The sequence below is a fragment of the Vespa velutina genome, chromosome 9 (assembly GCF_912470025.1).
Source record: "Vespa velutina chromosome 9, iVesVel2.1, whole genome shotgun sequence".
NCBI classification, from domain to species: Eukaryota; Metazoa; Arthropoda; class Insecta; order Hymenoptera; family Vespidae; genus Vespa; species Vespa velutina.
This window is the reverse complement of record NC_062196.1, coordinates 4439257-4461886: the sequence shown is the minus strand read 5'-3', so window position 1 is coordinate 4461886 and position 22630 is coordinate 4439257. Positions and strand designations below refer to the sequence as shown.

At 27.1% G+C, this 22630-nt stretch overlaps 2 protein-coding genes across 3 annotated transcripts in view; one reads left to right on the top strand and one right to left on the bottom strand.

Annotated features, from left to right (window-relative positions):
- Nucleotides 1–22630, top strand: part of LOC124951745 — a 94754-nt gene that overhangs the window by 46303 nt on the left and 25821 nt on the right. The window lies entirely within an intron of this gene.
- Nucleotides 17722–22630, bottom strand: part of LOC124951722 (outer dynein arm-docking complex subunit 4-like) — a 21447-nt gene continuing 16538 nt past the window's right edge. The window contains exon 4 of the mRNA XM_047500528.1: nucleotides 17722–17843. Within this exon, the coding sequence (XP_047356484.1) occupies nucleotides 17722–17843 (122 nt within the window). The remainder of the gene's footprint in view (nucleotides 17844–22630) is intronic.

Here is a 22630-nt window from a genome sequence, read left to right as displayed (position 1 = left end):
TATCTTGCGCATATTATGCGTTTATTATGCTCTTATTTTGCGCTTATCACGTGCTTACTATACATATGTTTTTTTTTTTTTTTTTTTTTTTTTGTAAATTTTAACAACTTTTTAATTTTATTTCAGAGATATACGTGGCTATTAATAATATTGAAAAAATTTGTATCTTCGGTAAATGGAAAAAACTAATTTGTTTATTAATTATTTATTAATTATTTATATAATTTTATAAATCAATCGTTAACTGATATGGATTCCTTTTCTTTTTCTTTTTCTTCCTTTTTTTATTTTTTTTTTTTTTTTACAATTTAGATCGTAAGAATTTGTTTATACAAATTGTTTATGACAAATTGTCAATTAATTATTAACAATACGCTGAGAGAATAGAAAAAAATCATAACCTTTAAAATGACATTTGTTTCAAGTCTCGAATACATTGTCGTGCATTTGGAAAAGTTGGATATTAATTATTAAAAAAAAAAAATTCTTTTTTTCGATTAAAAAAGAACTAATTTGTTTATTAATTTATTTTTATCGGAATTTTTTTTCGCAAAATAAGAAAAATTTAATTCACAAGAATTTCTTTTATAAAAAATTCTTTATAACAAATCGTTAATTAATTATTAACAATATGATGAAAAAAGAAAAATAGGGAAAATTTTATTCTTCAAAATGATATTTGAATCAAGTCTCTACGACTTTTAGTTCCGTAGATAATCCCATATAAAATAAAAACATTTACATTGACACACTGACCTATATAATTTCATTCAAATTAGCTCGACGTCACACTGACCTATATAAATTTACGCATCCCAAGTTACTATACTATTATACTACAACTATGAACAGCTGTAGTATGCGAATTATGAATGAAAATCTTTCAAAGGTAATATCTTCTGAATGGAAAATCATAGATACTTGAAACCATCATCGTTTTCAACCATAAATTATTCTTTATTCATTTAAATATTGTTATATAATATTGTTATATGATAAAATCGAGTTTGTTAATAATTTTTAAAATTGAATTTTTTCCCTTTACTTTTATATCAAGGACATGACCATAAAGAAATTATTTCAATTTTTATTATAACGTTTATAAATTTTATTCTCTTTATTTGAAAATAATAATTAATGATTTAAAGTAACGATTTAATCGAAAAAACATTTTAATCGCGTCTTTACATGATCTCTTAAAAATATTAAAATTATATATCTCCTAAACGAATAATTTCTCGACGTACGTATAGTGACTTTTTTTTTTTTTTTTTTTTTTTTTTTTTTTATAGAAAATATCTTAACTACATCGAACAATGCAATTAATAACACGTGATCCCATTAAAAAAAAAAAAAAAAAAAAAAAATCATAGTTAACCTACGTATATTCTTTACACGTCCACGTAAAAAATTTACTAAAAATGATTACTATTTGAATAGTATAATAATATTAAAAAACAGAAAAAAATATATATATATACATATAAAACAACAATAAATTTCTTTTAATTCATTCAAGTAAATATTTACGAAAAAGAAAAAAGGAAGAAAAAGGGGAAAAAAAAATTTGATAGAAGACAAAAGATATAATTCCATATAATCTCTATAAATCTAAATGATATATCTAAATCTTGTTAAAGATTTCATTTTGATAATAATCATCGTTCGAAATTTCTCTGGCAAAGCTTGACTCGGTCAACTTGAGCGCACCTTGAGGAATTATGCTTAAACACGCGCTAGACCGATTTGTAGAGTTGCGCATGGTATCGCGTGCTATAAGCACACCTGCATACACCGAATACGTATCATATGTACACACACACATATATATATATATATATATGTATATATATATATATATATATATATATACATATATGTATATATACGAACGTTTGTCCTCAGTGTCTTCTCTCTTACTCTTGCTAACTTTGGAAGTAAGGGTCGAACGGTCGAGGGTATTAATATCGTTTAATCTACGGACAAACAAGCAAGGAAGGAGAATTTATGCAACGTGCGTTCCTCCAAGACTTCCTTAGATATGGCTTTAAATATCTATCTATAGATATTTCAAATTGGTCGTATTTTATATTTGACCTTTTTTCTTCTTTTATTCATTCAGTTATTTATTTTGCATATATTATATATATTTATAATATATATAATATATAGATATACAATAAATAAATAAATAAATAAATATATATATATATATATATTATTCGTAATGTTAAAATAAATCATGAGATAGCATTGATATAAATTTTTATAACACTTAAAGAATAATTATACATGAAATGAAATATATTTGTCAATTCTTTCGCTTGAACTTTCATCCTTTTAATTTCTTATATATAGTATATAATACATACATATACTAGTTTCGGTCATAGATACATCGATACTACTTGATTTCGCTTCATTCCACTCAAATTCCAGCGACGGTAATTTAGTGCCCTCTCAACGAGCGCACAAGGATTCTGCCTACAAACTGTCGAAACTCTACGAAGGTAGATAATTAAAGCCCTCTAATTGACTTAACCTGCCAACGGACTGCATTTTCATTTCTCTGACCTTAGCGACCTTAGTTATTCTCGATATTATCGACAACATGACGCGTTAATTAGATCCTCTTCTATTCTAAATAACATTCTATATATTTATCTGTATATGTAATGTCTTCGTAGTTTGTACATATATATATATATACATATGTACATATATTTTCGTGAGAATTGAAAATGTATAAAGCGCGTTTAAGTATACATGAAAGATACTTAAGTTAAGCTTATTGCTTTCATTGTTATACGTAATGCAGGTATCTAACTATATACCGGATGAATCAATTCAAATAGAAATCTCATAAACAAAAATTTCTTATATATATATATATATATATATATATATATATATATATATATATATATATATGTAAATATACTTTATTATTTCTTAATAATAACCTTTACATTTTTGGATTTGAAATGAAAAACGAAATGTTTTAATTTTAATGAACGTTTAAATAATAAAATGTTTTATTACGAGATAAAATTGATTAAAACATTTCACAAGTAAGATTGTCAAATCGATGAACTCTTTGAATGACAATATTTTTCCTTCGTGGTGATCGTAGATGAAATCTTTTTTTTTTTTACAATTTTTGTATAGATAAAAAAAATCATTAATTTCATCTGGAAAAAAAAAGGAAAAAGAAAAAAAGGATGACTTCTCACCATTTAGAAAATACGATTTACGGATAATAATATTCGTCGTTATTATATATATATATATATATATCGGTCACATTAAATCAAACATATTCTTTCGGTGAAATTTTATTTGCTTCATAGAAAGATAACCGAGAGTAAATGACTCACCCGTTATATATCACTGAGAAAATCCTTTCAACCCAAAATTCTAATGAACTAGGCAACGTGAGAAGCGTAGTTCTGGGATGATTAAGCGTGAGCCAAAGGAAAAACAATATTAAAAGTTAAGATTTAAGATTAAAATTATTTAAATGAAATTAAAAGTTAAAGAAAATTGATTGAAAAATAATAGATTATTATATTTCATATAGTATAGATATCAACGATTGATCTTACGTATTAATTAAAGAACATAAGTAATAAATTTTTATTTTTAAATTATTTTTCTAATCTAATATTATGAAATATTTACGTTATAATATAGTTACACGATAATATAATAAAAATTGAAATCTTTTTCTCCTTTCAAATTTGTCTTTCACGTTGTAGTAAAACTTTTAGTCTTTTCGAGCTAAGGTTTACGAATGTACTTCTTCTCCTTTCTCAATATTGAAGAGCTATTTCTCTCTCTCTCTCTCTCTCTCTCTCTCTCTCTCTCTCTCTCTTTCTATTGTTCGAAATAGCATGAATTTAAGCTCGATTGTATAATAGAAGTGTAATGGAATTTTAACTGTAAGGTAATTTGTTTCGAGCAACGTTTGGAGGAAAACATGATGAAAATGAACAGAATCGAGTAAAAATACGAGTAAAAATGTTATGAGAAAAATTCTTGTTATCTTTCTCCTTTTTTTTTTCCTTTATTTTTTTCTTCAGGTTTTCTAACGAAGCAGTTCTTTCTCTCTCTCTCTCTCTCTCTCTCTTTTCTTGAATCTTTCTATCTTCCTATCTTTTTTTCTTTCTTTATTTCTTTCTTGAGAACGTATTTATTCAACATTACACTTCTTATTCCTTTTCTTTTAATTTAAAAGTGAATAAAAGTGAATTTTGTTTAGGAAAAAAGTAAGGATAAGTTATTTCCCCAGTTCATAGATCAAATGACATTGATACTTAATATACGTTAAGTGCTAAGTTAGAACATACCTAATATAAAAGGATATTATATTTTAAAGAAACGTATTAGAACGTCTGACGTATAGAATTAGTAGATAATAATGTACTATAGTAAGTCGACTTAGGTTACGTTAAAATAGGTACTTACTACTACTACTACTACTATTACTACTACTACTACTACTACTACTACTATTACTACTACTACTATTACTATTACTACTACTACTACTACTATTATTACTACTACTACTACTTCTACTTTAACCTCTTCCCTTCTCTCGACTTCCTTCTTAGCCAATGGTCGTTTATTACATCACTATAGTCTATATTTCTCAAATGTAGCAAAGCTTGAAGAGAATAAGAGAGAGAGAGAGAGAGAGAGAGAGAGAGAGAGACGTTTAGTAAGGTCTCTAGAATTGCAATTAGTTGCTCGAGCGATCACATTTTGGATTATTCACATACCATATAGTAAAGTCTGTCTTATATATATATATATATATATATATATATATATATATGTGTGTGTGTAATATATTATCCATTTATCTTTGTTAACAAGACTCCTATAAGTTCATATCGGGGAGTGATAATGCGGTTGTTGAATATTACCATTCGTTATATTAACAATCACTCCAAGGTCGTATCCATCGTAGTCGTCATTCGTCATTTATGTAAAATTATATGGATAGGTAAGCAATACCAAAAGAAAATCCATTTTCTTTATTATAGTTAGAAAACATCATTAGCATTGGATGATAACGTCGTACATATTACTAATATTGATTATTTTCATACGAAATGATTAATCTAAACGATATTAAAATTATTCGTTACGTAGGACAATTTATCTTCCTAACAACATGGACGAGAATCGATTAACATCTATCTCTGACACATTTGAGCGACGTATATCGGTGTTAGGAGACCTTATCGGATTCGATTGTTCATTAGAATCGAAATAGTTCCGTTCGAGTGTGTTAAGAGGTATCATGATTTGACCTAAGCCACAAACGTAATCCATAGACATTATTGAAACTCCTTTAAAATTTGTTGTTCTGTTAATAGCATTCCGTTTATATCAAAAAATTTTTATTAAGTTTTACAATCGAACAAAGAATTTTTACAAATAATAATAATAATAATAATAATAATAATAATCATAATAATTAATTATTATTATTATTGTTATTATATATTATATTATTAAAAATAATAATCTATTTCTATATGATATACATTATTGTTTCAACGACGACGATAATACAGGATATACTTATCATTATCATTTGGTGTCACGTAAACTTATCATGTCATTAGTTAGATTTAAATAGAACTTTTTTATCGTTCAATATCCTTGATAAATGTCAAAAGTTTGTAATGTTCGCTCTTTCGTATCTTTTTTTCGACAACTTTGAAAGCTTATTATACAAAACAAATGAGAGATGATCAATTACGAAGACATCCCACTCGCATCTCTTATTCTTATCGCATAAATTTCTACAAAAGGGAGAGAAGGGGAAAAGAAAAAGAAAGATAACAAAAAAAAAAAAAAGAAAGAAAGAAAGAAAAGAAAAAGAAAGGAAGAAAAAAAATAAAATTCGATTGGATCGGTAGAAAAGAAAGATTTTTCATCGTATAGTAGGAGTAAGTAATTCGAGGGGAAGAGAAAAAAAGGAAAATGATAAGATATGAGAGAAGGGTGGTTAAAGATGGAGAGGAGTAAAGGGTAGAGGGGATGGTAAAAAAGGTGTATATATATATATCTACCTTCGGCACTCCCATGGATAACTTTCTCTGTGGTTTTCTTTGATAGGCTATCGACGTGCTTCACTTCGTAAGAGTTCGTGTCGAAGGAAAGTTAAATGGTTAGAGTGTTCCTGCTTCATCAGGATTTCCAGCACGAGTTCTGGCCGTTCTTTTGATCAATGTTAAACCCGTCGTCCTACTCTGTATCGATGTTCTATGGCTTCGATAATTTCTTTTCTTTTTTCCTCCTTTTTCTTTTCTCTCTCTCTCTCTCTCTCTCTCTCTCTCTCTTTTTTTTTCTACTTTAATCATGTTCATAATCTCGTGTCGTCCTTATAATACGATTCTTCTCACTTCGCATTTGTTCTTAACATTCAGCTTATTTTGATTTATTATCCTCAGAATAAAAATTAGAGAGAGAGAGAGAGAGAGAGAGAGAGAGAGAGAGAGAGAGAGAGATAATGGACACGTGTTTTTAACGTGTCCTGTGCATTTAATATAAATCTTTGACACAAGTCAATGACATCACGATTGATAGATTATTTACGTCAGAAAAATGAGTTGCAGTATGCGTCGGAAATATTGATTTAAAGATGTATTATATATTATTGAGTTTAGAAGTACGATAGGATATGAATAATAGGGATGAAAAATATGGAAGCGCGTTTGATTTATTTATGTCTTTTCGTTTATTAAATCCTTCGAATTCGAAGTAAGGATTTTATGATAAATATATAATTTTATTTCAAGATGATTTGAAAAAGTAAAAGAAAAGAGGTTATCGTGACAGAAGGAAATATAAAAATATGATTTTTGTTACTGCTATGATATCGATGATACGCGTTGACATGTTACGTACGACAAGAAGATGAGTTATAGTACGCATTGGTAGCATAGATATATATATATATATATATATATATTTTTTTTTTTTTTTGATTTAAAGGATATGATATATAGATTCAGGCTGAAAATTGATAAAGATAAAAAAAAACTGAGTAAAAATATGGAAACGTATTTTCGTTATGTTTTTTTTCTTTTTTTTTTCCCCCTTTTTATAAAGCTTTGAATTCGCATGCAGAAATTTATAAATAATTTTAATTAAAGGAAGTTGTTTGCAGAGAAACAGAATTATCAGGCAAAAAAAAGATATAAAAATTTTCCTTTGACGTTACGTATAAAAATATGGTATATTACGATGATAGAAAAGAAAAAAAAAAAAAGAAAAGAAATGAAAAGAAAAGAAAAGAAAAGAAAAGAAAAAAATATATTAATATCAAAGAGAAAAATAATTTATTTATCCGAAGGAATTTATTTATTGTCCGTTTATATGTCAATCTTACGTTTCATTTTGAGAAGCAATTAAATCCCATAAATATAAATCGAAAGTCATTTAATTCTTTAAAACATGTCATGTTTAAATAAATTAATGATAGAAAAAAATTATTAAAATTATTTGTTTCGTTCATATTTTTGAAATATCAATTGTTTTGTTGAATATAATTTGAACGTTATTTAATTTTCAAAAATCATATAGGTACAGATACATTTTATAAATCTTTACAGTATTATTTCTTTTTTCTTTTTTTTTTTTTTGTTTCCGACCTGGAATTAATTAACTCTTTCATATACGAAGGTTTATATTTGATTCAAATAATTTTTATATTATACAACTTACAACTCGCGCATACATATATATATATATATATATATATATATATATATATATATATATATCAGTATCTACAATAAAACATTTTGATAATAAAAACGAAACAAAATAAACTTGAAACATTTTCATTCATTCATTAACATATCATAACAGAACGATTCATAAATACCCTGTATTTTTTTTATAAATATTACTTAATCCTTTTTCTTTAAACATCAAATTAATCATTAGTTCGTATATCTGAAATTAATTGCGTTAGAACTTGATGAGTAAATATGAAAGAGTGTAAATATACACGTGTCTATATGACTGTCTAGGTCACGTATTTTATAAAACGGATTGTAAATATTAGTAAACGTTCTTGTTTATAGCAAAGTGAAAGGTCAAAGTTTCATTTCTATTTCGACACTCCTATCGTTAACACGTATATATATATATATATATAATTTGTTCTCTTCCAATTCAAAGTTATATAATTTTCAACGGAGTACGTTCTTTACAAATCACATTACTACACACACACACACACACATACGCGCGCGCGCACATAAACAAAACATAATTGCTTCTCTTTACTGTAAGTATATAATTTCGAATGAAATAATTGTAATTTAAACGTCAAACAAAGAGTTAGATTATTTAAACAATTAAATGAAAAATTATACGGAATACACGCGAAAGTATATAAGAAAAAAAAAAAAAAAAAAAAATAGAAAATGAAAAAAGTAGATTAAGTTTCACTTTCCCAATTTTGTAGTTTCCTTATGAATAATATTAAATCAAGTTTTTGTTTTTTTTGTCCAATCTCATAGAATCCTATATGATTACGATGAATCCTTATTATTTCAAAACGATTGATTCAAAGACCATTGAAAAATCAAAAGATGTAAATCAAAGAGTTTACTTAAGGAAGAATATTTGAATCCGTCGGTATTATCAATGTATAATTAGCGATAAATTTATGAGAATAGAAGTAATAAAAATAAAGGAGAAAGGGAGATAAGAGAGGAAGGACGTAAACGAGGGGAGGGAAGATGAGATTAAAGGGTCGAGGAAACGAAACATCATGACCGAATAATATTCTCAAGGGTAATTAAAACGACATTACATCTCGCAGATGTTTAAACGAAAAGTTATTCTAGATGAGCATTCCCATTTCATTTTCGTAATTATAACAACCTCCACCTCAACTTGTTAACAGTACAATGAACTACTGACTGAGCTTCTAACTTTGTATCTTTTACGTTAGAGATTAAGTAGACGATTAGTTTAACATATATTCAGTTATACATGCATACGTTGAATATATTTATACGTCTTATATACTACTTATATATATTATACTTATATTAGAACTCATATAACATTTTTACGTGAAAATATTTTAATTAGGGATGTGTAATATGTTTAATTGGACATTTAAACTCGCGTTTATACCTTTTTCTCGATCGTAAATAAATGTTAAACGATTTAGAATAGATTAGCTTCAATCGAGAAAATAACCAAACACAATTGATTATCATTGACGATTATGGATTTTGTTAAAATTATTTTCCCACGTCAAAATAAAATTTTTTATGTTGTTTTTTTTTCTTTCTGGTCATCTCGTTTCATATATTTATTAAATATTATTTATATTCAAGAATAAGAAAATATTTTACGAGAGAGAAAGAGAGAAAAAGAGAGAGAGAGAGAGAGAGAGAGAGATTCGACAGCTCTCCTATTAAAATAAAAACATTCTAATTAATTTTGATAATTAGTTAAATGAATATTAATAAAGAATGAACAAAAAAAAAGAAAGAGAAAAAAAGTAAGAAATAACATTATTGAAAAATTAATATTTTTTTTTATAAAAAAATTAACTTTAACCCATTTTACTTTTCATTTGTTTGCTCGCATTCGTTAATTCCAAAACTTTCTTTTTTTTTTCGCAATTTAATATTATATATTACTTATGAAAAAAAAAAAAACCGCATGAGTATGATTCAACAAAATTTATTGGGGGGAAAAGAAAAAAAAGAAAAAAAAAAGAAAAAAAAAACAGAGAAAGAAATAATTTTGCGATAAAAGAATTTTTATCTTAAAAACAAAAATAGAATCAAACTACGATATAACAGTTTAATCGAGATGTCAGTGAATGAAATAAATATGAATGGTCGAATTTATATTAGTATTGATGAAAAAAAAAACTGAATATAGAAACGTATTTGGGAGACTTATAAAAGATATTTCTTATTGGTACAAACCTCTGCCAATTTTTAACGAAGTCTTCCGTATCGGCTGGCACCGATAGGATTACGAAAATCCATATCAATCCGGATCTCGGACACGTTGCTACATGCCATTCACCAAGACCATTTCCGAAGACTGATTTCCTTCGAATTTATTCGTGCGGAAAAAAAAGATCCTCGCAAAAGGAGATGGCAGTTACGTCATTGAAGGACTCTTCTGTCTTATTCTTATTCTTCTCGGTTTAATGTCATTTGCTCGGTAAATACCATGAATATTTACGATGGTTAAATTACTATAACAAGTTTTTCTGTTTTTTTTTTTTTTTTTTTTTTTTTTTTTTTTTTTTTTTTTTTCACAATCAATTTTACATATGCTAATTCAATTTGTATATCTTTAATATCTTTACTACACAATGTTTCATCTTATTTATCTTTTTCTTTATTTATTTATTTTTCCTTTTCTTTCTTTCTTTCTTTCTTTCGATCAATTTACATGACGACGAAATTTATCAATTCGTTGAAAAAGTTCGTATTGATATTTAAACGAGAAAGAGAGAGAGAGAGAGAGAGAGAAGTTTTTGACGTTATTATTTTTTTCACGATCTTTTTTTCTTTTTCTTTCTTTCTTTCTTTTTTTCTAAAATTTATGATTACGATCTCGCAAATATCGATAAATAAAATTTATGAACGTAACGTCTCCGTTATAAGAAAAATGAAAAAGAAAAAAAAGAAAGAAAAAATGTAAAAAGAAATTCGAACTTGGAAATGTTATATGACAGTGTCGTATTATGCAGATGGTCACTTCAGATTCACATTTTCTTACGTCCAGAGATTTTTGAAATACTATATTTGTTCTACCGAAAGAAAATTGCCGTCGTGGAAGAAATCACTGCCATTCATGTTCCCTTTCTCTGGTAGGCAAATTTCCAGAAAACTATTTTATATTATTGTATATTTCGAAGAAAAGTAGAGAGAAAGAGAAGGAAATAGGGAGGGAGAAAGGGAGAGGAAGATAGAGAGGGGAAGAGAAATATATATACGAAGGGAAAAAAACATAAAATAACGATTTAAATTCGAATAAGAACATATTTTTTATGAATGATTTCATTTATGTTACATTCTTATATACCAAAGCGGAAAATTGAAATTTCATGAAAAAAAATAATAAATGAATTGCAAAATTTATTTGCTTCGTAAAGTCACATGAAATCAGTTTTCTCGTAAGTCAAGCAAAAGAAATTGACATGCTCGATGCTTATTAAAAAGAAAAAAAAAAAAGAAATGATATAAAAAAAAAACAAGGAAAAGAAAATTAAAAAGAAAGAGAGAGAGAGAGAGAGAGAGAGAGAGAGAGAGAGAGAGAGAGAGAAGGCAAAGTACACGAGAAAATGATGTGCAAGTGTGATCGATATCTTATCATAGCGAAGTCCTTGAAATTTGTTTTTAATTTGATTTCATTTATCAATCTACTGCATTATTTTTCTATTTCTCTCTCTCTCTCTCTTTCTTTACTTTTTTTTTTTTTTTTTGTTAAATGCAATTTTACCAATGCAATTTTACGAATCTATTGATATTGTGAAAATGAATATACATAGAATATAACGAATGAAATATTTTAAATGATTTTTTTAATTTAAAATATGTCGTTATAAATATACATAAATATTTAAATGTATAAAGCAATAACTTAATCGTCGTTTTTTATTAAAAATTACATTTTATTTATATATATATATATATGTACGTACAATACCTACAAATATGTATCAATGAATAGTAAACAGTAAAACTTCAACACTGAAACAATTCTTGTTCTATCCCCAAGGATGAGAAACAAACATTGAATATAGTTTTGATTGGTCAGTCGATTTAGCGATATTCTATTTTGTAAGAGACAATAATACTTCATATTCTCGTTAAAACGAGCTTTGATGAAACTCTCGTAACGATATATATATATATATATCATACTATATTGTACTATACTATACCGTACTATACTACTGGGTCGTAACATAAATATATTTATTTACATAGTATTCACTTTGTGTTTATCCTTGCAATCGAATTTATTTATTTTGCAACAAATTAATATATATTTTTCCTCGAACGTACGTACGTATTTTCAAATGTATTTAAAAAAAAGGAATTTATGAATTAACGTATAAACGTTCAGATATATTTTTCATGTCCGTCGAGAATTCTAAGAATTAAAAATGAATAACATTTTGATCCCTTTAAGATAATGATACATAGTCCATTGAGAATCGTTTATTTTTCTTACGTTCTTTAAAATCCAATCTTGTCAGGGAACATTGATATCGCTAATATATATATCATCGATAAAATCTCTCTAATTTATATTATGATCATAATCAATGATGATACTTCACGTAACTATCGTTTCTATTTTCTTGAAATTGTAATTTCTTCGAAAGAATTTTTTCGAGCAAAATTTAAAAAGACGAGGAAATTATTTCTCTTCTTTTTCTTTTTCGCGTATTATGAAAGTTTTGAGTTTATATTTTTATTTGATCTTTTTTTTTCTTTTTTTTCGTTTGAAGACACTTCATTCGTCAAATATTTGCAAGTATAAAATATTTTATGTCATATTCTTTATTTGATTATAATAAATTTTTGTCAAAAGTTAATATTTGAGAAGTAATCGATTAACATAATTAATGACAATTAAGAGTTAAACAATAAAGTTTTTTCTCTGACGAGAAGTATTTTATTCCTATTTGTTATAACAAAAGAATTAAACAAATGTTATTAAATATTTTAACAGAGGCAGATATATCACTCGTCAAGAAGTATCCTTGATCTTTCTAAAGTTAATATATTTTATGTTGTATTTATCGTTTGATACAAAATCGTACAAATTAAATTCAATACGACGGATAGTTAAAAGAAAAAGAAGAACAAAAAAAGAAAAGAAAAAGAAAAAAGAAAAAAAGGACAAAATGATCATTATCAAATAATTGCCGATATCCATGTATTTTTTTAACGATTACAAAAAATTGAATAAAAAGTTTCAATTGAATTTGGACAATATAATCTTAAACATTACAACGACGTAATATTTAATTTTTTTTGTTTTGTTTTTTTTTTCTTTTCTCTTTTCGCAACATATTTCAACATGGTCGATAAGAAATTGCTATAATAAAAGTTTTTCGTACGATGGACGATGATTAATAAAGTAATGGTTAAGTTAGTAGAAAGGAAGGTCAACCCCCACGTATACGTACATACGTACATATATATATACACACACACAGAGAGACACACACGCATACATACACACATACATAGGTAGAAAATTACGAGCATTAGAAGAATTGACCTCGAAAAGTTGTATAAACGTCAACGACGACTCGAACTGTGACAGAAGCACGTAATAGTAATCGTGGACGGGCGGCGATCGCGAACACGACATGTTTGCGAGCGATCGATCGAGGTCAGAGTCCGTACACGCATGTCCTCCCCTGTCTCTTCCCTTTATCAGCTGATCCTTCATAACTCAATAAATAATCCATGTTCTCGAGAGATATTTACTACCATTTTCGTTGTTACATTGCTCATAGCAATTGCTAACTACATTTCATGGGATATTTCAAGGACAATTCAGAATCCAATTGAGAACTAAATCGTACGATTCTTCATTCGAATAATCCAAAATCAATTATACAATGAATGAGAAGGGGATATCATAATCTATATGGAAATGATAGCTATGTATATATATATATATATATATATATATATATATATATATATATATATATATTTAGGTATATTGCATAGAAATTTTTCAACCTTAAAAGCAATCATTATTGAAATTTTACCCTAAGTGAATTTTTGTTTCGGTATCTTTTTCTTTTTTTCTTTTTTTCTTTCACGAATTTGAGACCGATTTTATCGATTCGCGTTAATATTTTTATTATGCCTGTTTACATTGTGTAATAGATTCGTATACCTTAAAAGCAATCAGACATTAGTGTAATTTTATCTTAAGTCAATGTTATTTTAATAATACACTTAAAAAAACTTCACAACACTGATTTTATATATTGAATGTATAATGATTGACTTTACATGTATATACATTCGATATTTCAATATTTTCTTTATAAATATGACATTAATTTCGTAATTATATGCATTATATAGAAATATTTTATTTCTTAAATGCAAAAAAGTCTTTCATGCAATATTTTTGAGAAATTATTTGACTAATAATTTTTCACGATAATTTTATGACGTTAATTTATTTAAAATTTATTTTCTTTTTTTTTTTTTTATTTTATTTAAAATTTCGACTTCTTTTACACAGCAGATAATTTTCTTTATTTTGTTATGGTTTTTTTTTTTTTTTTTTTTTTTTTTTCCTTATAAACTCGTTTTCTCTAAATAACTTTGAAGGTTTAAATAAATACACTCCTAAAGTGTGACTGCAATTGGTATATACCATCAAATGTATTATGTATAAGTTGAAGTTCTACGCCTTTATTTATAGATACGCTATAGAATATGTTATGAGTTAGACCATAATGTTATGAGTTAACGTCATAAGTTAGACCTATTTTTTGTTTTCTTTCAATTTTTTTTTTTTTTTTTTTTTTTTTTTTTTTTTTTTGAATAATAAACTACCCAAGAGGTGTGGTCTATTTATAATATTAAATGCGTAGGCTTGTCAAAAGAAAGAAAGAAAGAAAGAAAGAAAGAAAGAAAAAAAAAAAATAAAAACAGAAAAATAAAAGTCCTATCGAATTGTTAAAGATTAATTCTGAATTTTCTTTTTCTCTTTTCTTTTCTTTTCTTTTCTTTCCATCCCTTTTAATTTTTTACGAACAATCATTCTCATTTTTCGATTATACGTCCATTAGTAACGCGAAAAGTGTTACATTTTTCAAGTGGATCGATCAATATCGTTCCATTATATTTTTCTTTTTTCTACTTTTCTCTCTGCCTCAGCTTTAATTTATCGACATATAAGGGAGGTTATCTTGCGGTTCCTAGCCAAGATACTCGATGATCTATGAAAAAGAATTTGGATTGTGGATAAAAAAGATACGAAAAAAAGATTAGCCTGTTGCTCTGTATATCTCAACTTGATTATTGGCACTGATTGTCTTATTTTAATTTCGATTCTATATCAATGTCTTTCAATTAATTAAAAATTTTTAACTACGACATTTGCAATTGACTTTGATAACGTAATGGTTAAGTTTAAATTATATGTTATTAAATGAGAATGATGCTTCGTTTATTAAGAGAACATATATGAAAAGTGATAACAAAATTAATTAGAAGAATATCAAAGTAATTAAGTATTTATATACTTGAAAAGAGAAAGAGAGAGAGAGAGAGAGAGAGAGAGAGAGAGAGAGTTAATAGATACTATTTATTAACAGAATTTATTAACGTGACAATTATTATTATTATTAATATATTTTATATTATTGAAACAAACAATTGTAATTTGTATATTTGTCAATTGTAATGATTTTTTACATAAATCCCTTTATCTATGTTATCAGTGAAAATATATTATTCATAAATTGTCCAATTGTCAAATAAAAATTATTGAATATGAAAAGTATATATTAGTAATAATAATTACTGATTAATAATTAATTAATCACTATAAATAATCACACAAATCTCTTTATTAGTAAGTCTTTTTTTTTCTTTTTTTATATATATATATATATATAAAAAGTAAATATATTTAAGTAAAATATATTTAACGTAATAAACGTTCTCAACAATAATCGATTGATATTATAAATAATTATCACCGTTTAACAATTAGACCTTAACTTAAATATTATAATAAATAATTAATCATCAAATGTATCGATCAAATTAAATTGATCTACGTGTAATAATGATCGATGATTAAACGATCTTATGAGTAATGTTCTTTCGTAAAACAGAAACAAAGAAAAAAAAGGGAAAAAAAAAAAAAAAATTAAATATGATGAATCATCATTGACTTGAAATGGTAGACTTCATAATGCTAATTTATCATCGATTTTATTCGATTACGTGCGGCGATACGACCTTGGGCTTATTTTAATCGAGCGAACAAAACGATGCTCGGATTTCAGTTTCTCGATCGATCGTAGCCACGTATATACAACCTGTCATGCTTGGCATACGAGACGATAAGCAAATGGTCATTCGGAGATAGCAGTGGTACGATATGATGGAAGTGCCAACGCGACAGTACACTTGGGATAACGACCGAGACCGTATGACGATTGCCTGTTGCTACAATTCGAGAGAAACTGATGTGAGTGCAAGAGAGAGAGAGAGAGAGAGGGGGGGGGGGGGGGGAAAGGGAGAGAGAGAGAGGGAGAGAGGGTGCAACAGGCAACTGATTAACTTCAAACGAACGAACTTTGAGTTCGTATTTTCTATCAAAAAAAAAAAACAAAAAGAGAAAAAATTTGTAAAAAAAAAAAAAAAAAAAAAATAAAAAAAATAAAAAAAATAAAAAATAATAATACTCGTATCGTAACGGTTCTCCGTTGGAAAAATCAAAGGAAAGGCAACATAAAGTAAAAAAAATAATAAACCTAAAGACAGGATCGTCAGATCCAATGATTTTTTATTCTTCTTCGTCTTTTTTCTCTCATTTATTTTTATTCTTTCTTTCTTTCTACTTTTTTTTTTTTTTTTTTTTTCTTTTTTTTTTATCTTTTCATTTCATTTCGCATATATATTTACTTGATTGGAAAATTCATCGTCACTGAACCGTGACGATGAATTTAGTTCTCTTTTTCTCGCTCTCTCTCTCTCTCTCTCTCTCTCTCTCTCTCTCTCTTTCTCCTCTTTTCTCTCACTCCCCTCTTCTCCACCCTCACCTCTCCTACTCTACTTCATTACTCTCCTGCTTTACTGCACGTTAGAAAATCGATACTTATATTCGTCCGAGTAGATATGTATGTACGCATTACCAAAACACTCGTAGAAGATGGTAATCAAAATTAATTTGTAATAAATGAAGAAAGAGAGAGAAAGAAAGATTGTAAAATATACTTTTTCAAAAAGTATCGAATGTCGAGAGAACGAGAATAGTTGAGATCTCTCTGAGAGAAAGAGAGAGAGAGAGAGAGAGGAAGAGAGAATTGGCTTTCGCTTATCGAAAAATATACTCGAGTGCAAATACCTCTTGTTGGTCTGTGTTTTTTATCGCACCGACATCGTCTCTCTTTCTCTCTCTCTCTCTCTCTCTCTCTCTCTCTCTCTCTTTCTCTCCCTCTTTCGTTCTCGCTGTGGTTTTTAATGAAAAAAAAAAAAGAGAAAGAGAGAGAGAGAGAGAGAGAGAGAGAGAGAGAGAGAGGAAAAAAATATAGGAGGAGAAAAAAATAGCACGATTTAAATGACGCAATGAACGAAGTCAACAAAACTTCGAACGATTCAATCGGTCTAATCAAGTAACCATTTAAACGATCGTTTTCCATTCTCACTGCTCTCTCTCTCTCTCTCTCTCTCTCGATCATTGATATTATTTTTCTATCTTTCTATCTTTTTCTTTATTTTTTTCCTTTCTCTCTCTCTCTCTCTCTCTATCTATCTATCTATCTATTTATCTATCTATATATCCATCTATCTGTTTCTCTCGCTCGAATAAAAATTATCGAGCATAAGTAAGTTAAAATTCTGCTAACGAAACTGACTGACAATGGAGCGCCACGAAGCTTTGGTAAAACCCCGTGCGATTTAACATTCAACTCGTTAATCATTTTGACGAGCACGAACGTGGTCCGCCTGTTGCTCCAGCCACCACTGGTTGAGGGTCACTAGGCGACCCAGATTTTCTTAAGAGAACAGCCATTACCCTTTTAACTTCATCTTTTATTACTGTATTATGTCGATGTATTTGGATTTCTTTTTTTGTTTCATTTTGTTTCGTTTCACGTCATATTCTCGTTCCATACTCTACTCGTTATCTTATTCTCTGTGTTTTTCTTTTTGCTTCTTCTTCTTCTTCTTTTTCTTTTTCTTCTTCTTCTTCTTCTTGTTCCTCTTTCTTCTCGTTTCTTTCTTCTTCTTCTTTTTCTTCTTCTTCTTCTTCTTCTTGTTCCTCTTTCTCCTCGTCTTTCTTTTCTTCTTCTTCTTCTTCTCCTTCTTCTTCTTCTTTTTTAAAACAAACACATGTTCTTTTCCTTCCACGATTGACAATGAAACGACTTGAGAAAACGAGAAAGCCAGTTGGATATTTTCGTTTTATATACTTTTGTTACATCCTACCGATTCACCCATTTGAACCTTTTGGTCCGTTCACTCGTCCATCCCTCTACACCCACGACGATCAATACTCACCTGCTCGAGTACATACGTGCCACGCGCTGCTTCGAATAGGTACAGATAACGTGAATACTCAACCCACTTTTCTTTTTTCTTGACTCCATCCATCTTTCTATCTCTATATCTATCTGTCGCATTTTTTATTATCATTCGTATGGAAAATATTATATATACTATATATATATATATATATGTGTGTGTGTGTGTGTGTGTGTACATACATATGTACATTCTGTTATTATTCTAAACTATTTGATTGAATTATAATTATCTTAACGATTTGTTGGAATATAATTGAACTTGTATTTCTGAATTAATATTATAGTGTTATGTTAATCATAAATAATTAAAATTGAAATTTTAATGTTAAAACGTATTGTATTTATCCGATTGAATTCTATTACGATAAATCTTTTATTTATAATTTGTTTATGAATTAATTTACAAGCCATGCACAATTACGTAAATAGTAATTATTATATTATAAAATATCGTATTTACTTTTGTTCATTATTGAACAATTATATTCTCATTATTACGAGCTTCTTATATTATTAATTATAATTTATTTATTTATTAATTTTTAAATATTTAATTGATTCTCGTATAACTATCATTTTATTTTAATTAAACTTTTTACTCTTACATCATTTATATATGTATATAAATCAATCTTATATTTTATTTAATAATTTATAATATTTCATTTCGACTTGTAAGATCATTAAGCATGAAATAAAAAAAATTAAATTATTTATCTATTTTTTACATATATATATATATATATATATATATATATATATATATATATCGAAATGATTAAAACCTAATTCATACATATCTTAAAAAATTTATGTACATGTAATACTTAATTCAAACAATTTTTATAATATATTATTTAAGAAAAAAAAAAAAAGAAAAAAAAAGAAACCTATGAAGAAACTTTTAACAATTTGATACAAATTCACATGAATTACAATTTCTTTTCTTTTTTCTTCCATATATACCATTACGATAGGACACATATAATAAATATTTCAAAGCTCGTAAAGCAAATAAGCGTACTTAAATGAGCGAGGCGCGATATGGAGGTCAAGGATTTAGGAAGTCGGCTGTATACTTAGATGAAAATTGCGAGGTAATTGCGAAAGAGGGATTTCTTTCGGAATTGCGGCCATCTTCTCGATCCACTTGCCATTTTAAAAAGCTTTCTTTCGTGGCTAGTGGTAAGCCCGCTTACATACATACACACATATATATATATATATATATATATATATATATATATGTATGTATGTACCTGCACACACTCTCAAACATCTTTAGTTTTGCTCTCGAATAGAAACACATTCTAAGCATTTACCACAGTCCCAAGAGAGACGAGAATAGAGAAACCTAAAGTTGCTTTACCAAATGACGATTACCTGCCTCAAGAGATATCTAAAACTTTGATTTACTTTTCGGTGGTCACCATTTAAAGAGAGTGGTTAACCATAGTTACGTTCTATTTATCGGAACTTTAACTGTTAATAAATTAAAACGTTTTCGATGAAAAGTGAAAGTTTTGCTGGAAATTAAAAAGAAAAAAAAAGAAAGAAAGAAAAAAAAAGAAAAAGAAAAGAGAGAGAGTGAAAGATCGAGCATATCTTTAAAAAAATCTCGATTAACTGAATCTCGAAAGATCTACGAATCTTTGATTTACTACTTCTTCGTGTTTCTCCATTTTTTTTTCTTTTCTTTTTTTTTCCATTTTTTTAAATTAAAAATTTAATCGATCATAATTACGTCATACGTACTCGATCTTTGACCATAGAAATTAATCGTGTAAATGTGTCGATAAATATAAAAAGTGAAATGATTTTGTTGCAAATGAAAGAAAATAAAGAAAAAAAGAAAAAGAATAGGAAACATAACTTTATCAATTAATGATTGATTGAATATCAAAAGGTATTCTAACTTTTATTTTTCCTTCTTTTTTTTTTCTTTTTTTTTTCCTTTTCTCTTTATTATTGAAAAAATTTAATTACATATAATTACATTCTACGTATACTCAATCTTTATGTCGAAATTTAAATTGAAACGGATCTATACAAAATGAAAGCGCTGTTGGTAACATTATAATATAAAGTGCCGAAGGGATAATGTTAGGTGTAAGCTTCCTTCACGGTCAATTTCCGATGAAAGAGTCTGCATGCAGATCTCGTTTCTCTAGAGACTCTCCATTTTACTACGTTTTACCGTGACTCTACGTGGTAAGGTCTTACATTCGCACTCTAAGGGTAAGTGAGAAAAGAAGAACTGCAGAGACAGAGACAGAGATAGAGATAGAGATACGTAGAGAGAGAGAGAGAGAGAGAGAGAGAGAGAGATCAGGTCAAGGGTAAACTCAGCATCCATATACGAAGCAATTTCTTCTGATCTCTACTACGTATAACATTACAAATTTCTCAAGCTCTTCTTCCGTGTTAACTCGATATTAAAGTGTTTTTTATCAGTTTTAATAAATAATAGAACGAAAGGAATATTTATTTTATTTGATATTATCTGACAAAGAAAATTCCAATTAAACGAAATAAAACAAATAGATAGAGTTTTCGTAACTATTTCTTGTATAATTTTACGATATTACACATTGACATACAGTTAATTTGTTTTATTATATTTTCTTTTTTCCTTTCTTTTTTTTCTTTTTTTTTTTTTTCTTTCCTTTTTCTCTTCTTACGAACAAATTTATTCAATTCATTATTAGAAAGATATTATATAATATATTTGTAGTAGTAAAAGTTATCTTAGTATTTTATTTGAATTGGTCGATAAGTAATGGGGTTGGAATTTTTTTTAGTACCTCAGATCTTCTAAATAAATAAAACTCGTATTCAGTATCTTTTAATTTTTGAAAATGTTGACTATTAACTATTACTATTGGTCAATAATAATGGTTTAACATTCTAATTTAATGCAACGGTATAATATTTTAATAAAATATATCGAAAAGTTTTTTTACGCGACTCGAAACTCGATAAACAAGAAAAAAAAAAAATACAATAGTATAGAATCTTAATAAAAATATTGAAAATTGATTGGAAAAATCCAATATTAATTTATGCGAATAAGATTATATTCAGTATGATACAGTGGTATAATATTTCAATATAAAAAAAAAAAAAAAAAAAAATACTGAAAATTTCGCAGAAAACCTCAACGTTAATTATCGACCGACCTAAATATAAGAATTTCACGTTATATAAATTTTTTGTTGTACATAAAAAAAAAAAAAAAAAAAAAGAAAGAAAAGAAAAGAAAAATTGGGTTACAAAGTTTTAATTAAACCATCAGAGATGACCCTTGATAAATCATTTAGAACGGATTCTATTCCATTGAGGTGAATCATTTCTTGAATAATATAACGTTTTGTGACTACCACCCCTCTTCTACCCACACCCTCCCATAGGATTATATTCGTGTGTTAGATTAATATCAATATCTATGGTGATACATGAAGTTTATATCAAATTTGGGTGTAACAAGGATAAAATGTATTTATGCAATATATACGATGCATTTATGGATATAGCAATAACATTTTCTGATATATTTATAATGATAAATACAACAATATCGTAAATTCATTTCTTATAATTATATGAATTATAATTATAATTCATTTAATTATCGATAACACGTTATATTTTCATTGATGCTCTATAAAAGAAAAACATAAAATATAAACAATAAAATGACAAATAATACAAGTACATATCTATATTATATAAGATATAAAATATCAATAAACGTGAGTACATATCCATTGTATTATATCATACGCATAGAAATATGTAAATTCAATGAATTTTCGATTTTATCAGATAACAATAAATTTTATTATTCATTCAGTTATCTCGTATAATGATCGGTTGAGTTAGTAAATAAATGAAATCGAAGAATGAATGACATATGATGCGTCAGCGTTCATACACAAAACGCATAACGATACTTTACATTGTAAAGGACGATTGTATAAATCGGAATACTTAGAAATTTTTTTATAAAATAAACTCAAGAATAAAGTCGAGTTTAACAATCAACAATACGTTCTTTTATATATGTACATGCGTATATATTACGTACGTAAGTACTTAGAACGTTGTCAATCGATAATAGAGATTCGTAGACGATTTCTCATTATATCAATTTTTCATTTTGTCGTTTGTAAAGATGTGGGGAGGGGAGGGGGGGGGGGAACGAAAGAAATATATAGGTTTCATTGTGTAAGAAAAATTGTTTTTCAGATATTCGAAATACGAAAAGATCGATTATTCTTTTCTTCGTTCCGTATTTTT